A 10,227-nucleotide genomic window follows, 5' to 3' on the forward strand; every position below is an offset into this window, starting at 1 on the left:
CATGTCATCTCGTAAAGTTTCTCTTTTCCTTGAACAAACTGAACCTTGGCATACAAACTTTAAATTATTTTAAAAGGATGTTCATTATAATGTTTGGGAAATACGTCATAATTTTGCTTTCTCCCTGTCCATTTTCCTGGTGATTCCTGTGGGTAGACAGACGTATTTTTTGCACAAGGCTGCAAAATATCTGGAACTTGAGAGTTTGTTAGCATTGGGGCACAAGATCGGACTTTACAAGCTTCGTTTTAGCACCTATGAAGTTTCGAAAAATAAAAGAAGTAATCTTTATATATTTTTTTTGCAAGCAATCTGCTAATTAATCTAGTTTAAAAAGCTTTTTTTCATCTTATGTTCTTTGACGTTTCTGTCAACGAAGCAACAGCTGATAGTTTCTATATTGAAAGCATATATTCGATTTTAATGAATCTAAATTAAATAAAAAATAAATTGCTACTTTCATTTTCTGATTTTTTAGGTATTTTTTATGCTTGTGTTGATAATTAATATTGATGAAGTGTTCATACCTTGTCATCAAGTGTTAATATATTGATTGAACTATGTTCAGTTTTAAACTTACTACTTGAATTTCCAAAGAAACTGAATTGATTCTTTTTGTATCTAACTTGACTGCTTATTTTTCTAAAATTTTCCTTATCTGTTAATGTGTATAAATTGTGTCAAGTTTTATTTTAAGTGTTCAACAAGTAAATAAGTACTTTATGTTGTATTGCATGATACATAGTTTGTTAAAAGTTGAAAAAAGTAGTGTTTTGTCTAATATTTCTTGTATTGCAAGTTCTTTTCTAATTGTTTTGTTTTAACTTGCTTCAATTTTATATTTATAAAATCTAATACAAAGCAATCATCTTGCTCTCCCCTCCCTTAAGATTATATGTTGAAAATCTGGTATTTGTAACTGCTACTAAAATGGAAAGGAATTGATTTGAAGCTTAAGGTATACTCCAAGTCATGGCTCTTCAACCTACGGCATGAGGCCAAACCTGGCTCACAAGCAGGTATTTTACAGTCCGCGGGAAGCTTACAAACTGAAAACATTCTTTTTCTTAAATTTGATAATATATTTCTTTTTAAACATTTTAAAAGAAATCGTCAGAAACCAATTCTAAGTGATTGTAGCAAGAGTGGGCAGGAAGGGGCAACTGACTCAACCGAGATTGCTCCGAGAAGATTATTGAAATTGGAGTATGAAAAATAGTTTTAGTTCATCTTTGGTTGTGTTCGGTTGCAAGCACAAAATAATCGGGTATGTTCAAGGTGTATGGAGAAATTTTCAAAATTGACGTCAAACATTGCAATTTTAGGAAGTTTTTCGAGACTTCGAGGGAAAGTAATGTTAGAATTCTTTCCTAAAATTCTTGCTAAATTGAAATCAATTTGAAGCAATTTTTGGTCAGCGTAGCTTAGGAAGGATCGGCGCTCTTCCCGAAAATTTTCCGAAACTGAAGGTTTAAGCTCCCAATTTTGGGTTACCTTTGTTGACGTTACTAGAGGGAGGAACATTCAATCATCTCCCATCTAAAGTTTTCAAAATTGAAGTTTAAAACGCAAATTTAAGTCGTCTTTGGTGACGCTAGGGGATCTGGCGGCTATCCCCCAGTAATTTCTTGGCACTATTTTTTCAAAAACCCGTTTTTATGAAGATTTGAAAAGAATAGGGAAACTGTGAAACTATCCTGAACCAAAATATTTTTCGGAACTGAAATCCATTATAGGCTATTTTTGGGAAGGAAGGAATTTGGCGCTCTTAAGCGGATATTTCTAAAATCTCAATTTTATATTATCTTTGGTGACGTTAACAAACTGGGAAGCTTCTACGGATCTTTCGGATATTTTTCAACATTAATATCTGAAAATATAACTATAGACTTTTGTCCACCTCACATCGACGACTGAAGGATATGCCCTAGCGCGTGAAAAGTTACATAAGCGTGGCAGTTTTCTTCCGGAATTCTTTAGAAATATAAGTCCCAAAATCATATTTTAAGCATTGTTTGATAACAATGGGAATAAGAGCGGGTGGGGGTTCAGTGTGCCCTCACGAACTGTGTTTTGAAAGTAGATTTCAGGCTAGTTTAGGCAGGAAGCTGTGACTTCACGGAACCGTCTAAAAATGAAATTTTCAGGCATAGTGATTGCGTTGGAGAGAAGGAAAATCCGGGATCTTTTTCCAAAAGTTCTTGAAACTGATGTTTGAAAAACGCAATTTTAGTTTGTTTTTCAATACATTAAGTGAGAGGGGGTGGAATTAGGGCTTCTCTAAAGACGCTAATTGAGACTGTCTTTGGTAGTAATGTTTGCGAATGGATTTCGGGGTCCTCCACTGCAAAAATTTCGAAAAATGCAAAAGCAATTTTATATGTCGTTTGATGATAGGAAGGGCTGTCGTCTGAAAACATGTTTTGGATTTTGGAGCCAACATTTTTAGGCTATGTTTGATTAAGTAAAGGTGGAAGAGGTGATAAAGAGACTTAATTGGGTCCTTAAGATCGATGGTTCAACCAGCGAAGTTTTCCTAAAGTAAAGTTCTAGAAACGCAATTTTAAGCCTTCTTTAGTTTCGTCAAGGAGGTCATGGCTTTCTTTTGGATTTTCGTTTTGGAGCAACATTTAAATTTGCTTCCTGGGGCAAGAACCCTGTCCTCCTACCTGATCTGAAACCGGGCAGTTCATTCATGATTTTAATCAGAAAAATTGTCGTAAAGGGGGTAAAGTACAGCATTTTAGTTTGTCATTCATATATGTTACTCTCAAGGGAGTCGCAATTTTCCACTTTCTCTCCACGCATCCACGATTGTTAAACACAGAGTTTTACATAGTTTGTTGTTTCAAATGCTTGCGAGAGTATCTAATCAGTATAGCTTTTTTTTTTTAATAAATAAAATATGTCTTCATTGTTTAGGTCTATAAAAGCTTGGGGGATAAACATTAGTGGCCGCCCTCGGTGCTCCTTTTAGACGGCACCATATCATGCTTCAGAACGGGTCTTTCCCCTCCCCTGTATCCATGCCTGATTACCGGTGAAACCAAATGAAGCATGTGTGTTAAGAGAAGATATTAATGGACAATGAACCAACAGTGTTCCCTAACATTCTAATTTTCTTAAACTATGCTATGCTGTCGGGAAATCGACACATACTTTGACAGTTGAACTTTTAAAAATCAGCGTATATATTCTACTTATTATAAGTTATATTCTGAGAAATTCTTGAGGAATTTTGCTTGACTATAAGAACTATATGATGCGGCCTGCGGCCACCCCTTGCTTTGGCCGCCCTTGTGCAGCGTACACTCTGCACGCCTGCTAGGATCGGCCCTGGTAGTAAAATGTATTGTAGTAAATGCTTTCATGAAAAATATGAATACATTGTACTTTAAATTCTTCCTATAAATAAAATTAGTAAAAATTAAGACAAATAAAGCACCAAAATTTTAAATAAAATTATATCAATTTATGCTGTCAGGAAAAGTTGGTTAATTTACAATAAATATTGTTGTAGGCTAAATAATTTGATAAGCACAAATTATTTAAAAAATAAATTTTCCTTCCATTCACTTGATCCAGTCTCTGTAGATCTAGCAAGTTGGTACCTGTATGTGCTTGGGAGCAAGTAAAAAACAAACACCAGGCGCGGATCTAAAGGGGGGGCAATGGGGGCAAATTGCCCCTCCCTGGGAAAATCAGGGGCGCCAGTATTAAGGGGTAGCCGAAAGCGTCCCTGGACGAATATTTAAGTACCAAAAAGAAAGAACGAAAGATGAAAAATTTATTTGTCTCATTCACCAGTTCTCAACCTGTGTGAAGTGGGGCGCTTACGTGCCCCTCCAGGGGGCGCAATATTCGCAAGTTTTGAGCTTTCTTTCTGAATTTGGTAGGAAAATTTTGGAATTGGATACAAAAGAAAGACATTTGGAAAATGTATTTGGTTCATTCACCACTTCTCAATGTGTGGGGAGTGGGGCACGTCCCTCCTTAGGGGCGCAGTATCCGCAACTAATGAATTTTCCTTGTAAATATAGCGGGGGGGGGGGGATTTTTGGAATCATGGGACAAAAGAAAGTAATATACTTGGAAAATTTGTCTCATTTACGATTTTAAACCAATATCAAGTAGGACGCTTCCACGCCCCTCTTAAATGTGCAATATTTGCAACTTAAAAAAAATTTCCCTCTAAATTTAGGGGAAAAGTTTTGAAATTAGATATACAGGGGTCATAGTCCTCCTATATCTCCTATATTTTCAAATTTGTCAGATATTCTCCTATATTTCCTATATTTTCTTCATTAAATGTTAAATTCTACCCAAAAATGAAAAAAACTTTTGATCAATTTTCCTTTCTCCCCTGCACTGTGCATTCTTACATCTTTAATGTTGGCATTTGTACGAAACTTCTGTTTGATTATTTTTATGAAATATGCAAAATAGATGGTTTTACCAAGGAAGTTAGATTTACTTTCAACTTTAAACTTGTTTTCAATTAAGTCCTTTTCTTACTATCTCAGTGAAAAAAGTCATTTTATAGGATTTTGTCTGCTTTATTCAAATTTGTACTTATTTTCTATGTAGATTTTCTGAAGATTTCAAAATTCGTTCTTTACAGAATTTTTTTTTTGACTCATTTTTTTCTATCTACTACGTTACAGTTACAAATTGGAAAGGATAATAGATGGATCTATGCTTCACTTAGGCTCTCTAACACCCCCTTTCGTTTGGCAGACTAGGTAAAATTCACCCTTTATTCATGTGTGTGCATATAAATACACATATTAACTGTAAGTTATAGATAATGCTGCTACAGTGAGCGCCAGGTAATTGAATCAGTCACTTAAATGAATCAATTCCTCAAAAGTGAAATGAAATCCAGTTTTAACATTAAAAAATTGTAGAATATTTGAATGAAACTTGCCGCTTAAATGAATCAAGCCTATGAGGCTGACCATTTCCCAAAAATGTGATGCATTAGCGCAGTCTTTTTTTTCTTTGCCTTCGTTTAAAAAAATTAGTTTCTTTTTCTGTAAATAGTGAAACGATGGGGAGGCAGAGTGTTGCACACTTTTTGTAACGATTTTCTCTTGATATGTCCAACAAAACCAGTAAGACGAGAGAAACATGGAGTTGAATGGACTTTTCATCGTTAGTGTTAGCAATGAAGCAATGACGTACCAATATTGAAAACTATGGGTAGATTTAAGACATTGAAAAAAGAATGTCCAAATTAATTATTACCTAGTTTTAGCAATCAATAAGAGATGTATTTTCTGAAGTACGTAAACTAAAATCTGGATTTTATAATTGCTTTTTCATGCTGTTTTGGGAAAAAATTCTTTAAATAATCAGAGAATGAATAATTTGGCGGTGTTACGTTCTGGTTCGAAATGAACAAACTTACAAAACACAATGTGGACTGTATAAAGTTAAACCAACACACTTTATTAGTCGGAGCCACTACTCCTAATTAACTTCTAATTATACATATGAAGCCACTACTTCAAAATAAACAGCGCATGAAGTCACTACTTCATTAGATGCAACAACACTTTTGCAATAAGAAAGAAGAAAAAACACAACAATTATCAAAACTGTTGCCATAGAAAACAATTAAAAAATTAAACTTTTCACGAGGTAACATTTTCTGGAGGAAGTACCAAACATACCGCTCCCCTTGAAATCTCATTAGGTTTCAACATATATTTTTTTATGGAATAATTTTTTTTTAGAAATAATAAATGGCAACAACTAAATTACAAACTACAACAAAGAATTTAATTAAATAAATAGTTAAGTTGAAATTGGAAGTAAATAAACCTTATTTATGCCTCTTTTAAAATGTCCGTATTTAGTATACACAGTCACTACTCGGACGCTTCCATCAGTTCCGGGAAAAAGTTCAACAATCCGACCAAGAGTCCACTCTAGTGGCGCGGCATTTTCTCTGTGAACTAGCACAATGTCCCCAACCTTCAAATTTGGCTGCTCCTTCCACCACTTGGAGCGAGGTTGAAGAGTATGAAGATAATCTCTTGACCAGCGGTTCCAGAAATCCAGGCGAAGTCTCTGAATGAGCTTCCATCTCTCAGAGAGAGAAGAAGCTCTAGATGAAGTACTTGGTTCAGGAAATTGGTGAATGGGACCCCCAACAAGAAAATGAGCTGGAGTCAGGGCACTGAGGTCAGATGGGTCGGATGATAATGCGGTAAGAGGTCTGGAGTTGAGGCAGGCCTCTATTTGAAGAAGGAGCGTGTAAAACTCCTCAAAGTTGAGAAGTGCAGAACCGGACACTTTCACTAGCAATTGTTTAGTACTTTTAATAGCAGCTTCCCACAGTCCTCCGAAATGAGGTGCATATGGAGGAATGAAGGACCATTCTATTCCTTTCATTGAACTGAAATCTTGCACTTCTGCTTCACGGCACAATTGGTATAACCTTTTAAGAACTCTTGAAGTTCCCTTGAAATTTGATCCATTATCTGATAATATTTTACTTGGACATCCTCTTCTGGATATAAATCTGCGCAATGTTGCTAGAAATGCAGCAGTCGATAATTCTGAGACAAGTTCTAGGTGTACTGCCTTGGTTGCTGAACAAATGAAAAGACAAATGTAAGACTTAAACTTGGTAACTGATCTTTTATGAGCACATTTTGTGTAAAAGGGTCCAGCAAAATCAATTCCAACAATTTCAAAAGGACGAGTTTGCTCAATCCTTGACGCCGGAAGATCTCCCATCACTTGAGGAGCCGATTTCAAACTCAACTTGAAGCACTTCAAGCATTTCTTAAGTTGTTTTCTAACAACTGATCTACCATCAACAAACCAGAATTTTTGTCTTATTAAAGACAACGTTTGCTGCGGTCCAGCATGGATATAAGTTGTGTGATAGTAATCTATGACCTTCTCTGTAAAGCTGTGATTTTTCGGTAACAGCATGGGATGCTTTTGATCGTACGATAAGGATTGATGTTTGGAAAGTCTGCCTCCTACACGAAGAATGCCGTCAGAGTCAAGAAACACATTTAGAGGAAGCAATTTACTATTACGCGGTAATGGCATTCCTTTAGTTAGCAATTTTCTCTCGGACGTGAACTCATTTTCTTGAATTGTTCGCACCACATAAAGCACTGAGTTATGAAGTTCTTTGGATGTCAAACAACCAGAGATTTTGGTACGACTGGAACAGCTATTGTTCAAATATCTCAAAACCCATGCACAAACACGTATCAGTTTTGTAAACGAAGATATTTTTGCCACGAATTCAGGAACAAATTTTAATTTAGATGCGCACGTAATGATTTTTTGCTTCTCTTCTACAGCACATTCAGGAAGAGAATATGTCTCTGTAACGTCTAATGGTATGAAACTACTCATAGGTTGACTTAACCAGTTTGGACCTCGTAACCACATGTCATTGCTGATTAATTGAGACGGAAGTAAACCTCTGGTTCCTAGATCCGATGGATTTTCAGTTCCACGGACGTGAAACCACTTGACTGATGGGATGGTTGTCTGAATTTTAGACACTCTGTTTGCAACAAATGCTTGCCATTTATATGGTTCAGTTGCAAGCCATGCGAGAGTTATTTTGGAATCAGTCCATGCTACAGTATTCTGAACTGGAACTTGAATATTTTTCAAAACAGCAGCTAACAAATCAGCTAGCAACAATGCTGAGCACAGTTCCAAACGAGGCAGAGACTGAGTTTTCAACGGTGCTACCCTTGTTTTCGCAGTAAGCAAAGACACACGAAAATCCGAGTTCGGTAATAAACATCTCACATAAATTGCTGCACAGTACGCTTTTTCTGAAGCATCACAAAATGCGTGCAACTCTATATCTGCATGCGAAGAAGTTAGAACTAATCTTGGAATTTTCATTTGTTCAAGGAGATGCAGTTCTTCACAAAATGATATCCAGTTCCTATTTAATTCTTCGGGAATGATTTGATCCCAAGAAAGCTTATACTTCCACAATTCTTGAAGTAACACTTTCATAAACACTACACAAGGGGAAAGCAATCCCAAAGGATCAAATACACGGGAAATCTCAGACAGTATTTCCCTCTTGGAGTATTCTAGCTTTTGTTTCACAGACTCAATGCTAAAACTAAAATAATCAGCTTTTGGACACCACTGGATACCAAGAACCTTAACTTCAGTTTCTAAGTTTGCAGCCTCTTCTTCATCTAGGAATTCTTTAATCACGTTGGTGTTATTAGATTTCCACTTACGAAGATTAAATCCTCCCTTTGCCATCATAGTCTTTAACTGCTTCACAAGCTCAGATGCTTCTTCTTCCGATGACGCACCACTTAAAAGGTCATCAACGTAAAAATGATTCAATGTAGCGTTTGAAGCAAGGGGATAGCTATCCTTCTCGTCTAAGGCAAGCTGATGTATTGTTCTCGTGGAGAGAAATGGCGCACTTGCAGTTCCATACGTTACCGTGAGCAATCTGTATTCTTTTACCGGTTCTTCTAAATTACTTCTCCACAAAATTCTCTGCCAATCTACGTCTTCAGGATGTACCCTTATTTGTCGAAACATTTTCTCCACATCGGCACAGACTGCAACTGGAAATGTTCTGAATCGAAGTAGAATGGGATACAATTCCAACTGCAAGCGTGGGCCCACCATCAATAGATCATTTAGGGAGTATCCTGATGATGATTTGGACGATGCATCAAACACCACCCTCAATTTCGTTGTTGTACTAGACTCTCTCAAAACTGGAAAATGAGGAATGTAATATGCTTCACTCTTTGCATAATCAGTTTCGGGAACTGGTTCCATGTGTTTCAGTTCAAGATATTCCTTCATAAAATCCTGGTACTGTTTATATTTTGCCGGGTTTGAGCTTAAGGAACGTTCAACTGCACTCAACCTGCGTAAAGCATGCTGTCTAGATTCACCTAATTCTGTTGGAGAGGTGTGGAAAGGCAATTTTACTATGTATTTTCCATCTTCAGCCCTAGAATGAGTATTTTTGAAATGTTCCTCACAAGCCTTCTCAGCACTTGATAGAAAACTAACAGATGGCACCGAGTCCAACTCCCAAAACTTAGAAATAAGTTCATTAGTATCAATATCTATATTATTTAACACAAGTGGAACATTATCCCTAAATAAATTGACAGATCCTGAAATGATCCAGCCAAAAGAAGAACGAACTGCTGAGGGATAACCATCACCTCCGTTGCTAATTTCACCTTTTAACACTTGAAGGAAAATATCTATACCAAGCAAAATGTCAATTCGAGCTGACTTATGAAAAGAGGGGTCTGCGAGTACTAGATCCTTGAAGGCTTCTTGAATTCTAACATCAATTGATGTGTGCGGTAGATTTCCCACAATTTTATTCATTACAAATGCTGAACTTTTAAGCTTTGGCTTAGAATCGAAATGCGGAGAAAACTCCAAGTCTACAAGACCATTAGTACGAGCGGCAGTAGCGCCAAGGCATGACACCGCTATGTTTGCCTTTTTTCTACCTAATCCAAGTCGATTAACACAATCTTCAGTAATAAAATTAGCTTGACTACCAGGGTCTAATAAGGCACGACATAACTGAAACCTCCCAGAAGAATCTAAAGCCTTGATAAGAACTGTACATAGCAATACTTCTTTATTTTCACCTCTAGATACTCTTTCTTCCACTTGAAGAGAAGTAGTACCTGTGTAGATGCTAGGAAGGTCACCGGAAAGCCTAGCGTTATTTTTACTTTCATCAGAATTGCACATTTTTCCTGGAGTAAAAGGTTCAGCTTCAATAGAGAGTGTACTAGAGATTTGTTTATTGTCCGAATTCACTGCACTCATACCTTTATCACCCCTATCAATATGCAGTATAGAATTATGCGGTTTGCCGCACTCTTTGCATTTTTGAGGACATTTACAGAATTTTAACAGGTGAGAGGAAGAAAGACAACAAAAACACAGATTATTAAACTTGACAAAATTAATTCTTTTCTGAACAGGCACATTTTTAAATTTAAAACATTTCACCAATGCATGATTACCTTTACAAAATGTACAATCTACTTTTGCTTCAGTCAACAAAGATGTGACCTTGCAATTAGAATTTTTCTTTTCGTTAAAAGAATTTTTACTGTTCTGTAAAGTACGAGCTTGTACACGAAGAAATGAGAATAATTGCTCCAAGGTACCTAATTCATCTTTTTTTAATTCCCGTTCCCACCAACTTCTCGTATT

At 36.4% G+C, this 10,227-nt stretch overlaps 1 protein-coding gene across 1 annotated transcript; it reads right to left on the reverse strand.

Annotated features, from left to right (window-relative positions):
• Positions 1-5,799: 5,799 nt before the first annotated feature.
• On the reverse strand, positions 5,800-9,834 carry LOC129220596 (uncharacterized). The gene is made up of 2 exons (XM_054855026.1): positions 8,157-9,834; positions 5,800-6,419 (listed from the first exon to the last, which is right to left on the reverse strand). The coding sequence occupies exons 1-2, from the start codon at positions 9,832-9,834 to the stop codon at positions 5,800-5,802; spliced, it is 2,298 nt and encodes a 765-aa protein (XP_054711001.1).
• Between the last annotated feature and the right edge of the window lie 393 nt (positions 9,835-10,227).

Source organism: Uloborus diversus, chromosome 4, assembly GCF_026930045.1.
Source record: "Uloborus diversus isolate 005 chromosome 4, Udiv.v.3.1, whole genome shotgun sequence".
Taxonomy (NCBI): Eukaryota; Metazoa; Arthropoda; class Arachnida; order Araneae; family Uloboridae; genus Uloborus; species Uloborus diversus.

What these genes read in the sequence shown, in the direction of transcription:
- LOC129220596 (XM_054855026.1), bottom strand. Translation starts at nt 9,834, where the DNA reads ATGAGTGCAGTGAATTCGGACAATAAACAAATCTCTAGTACACTCTCT. An exon ending in AACTGAAGTTAAGGTTCTTG is followed by an intron (nt 6,420 to 8,156) that starts GTATCCAGTGGT and finishes GCCGTGAAGCAG; the next exon opens with AAGTGCAAGATTTCAGTTCA.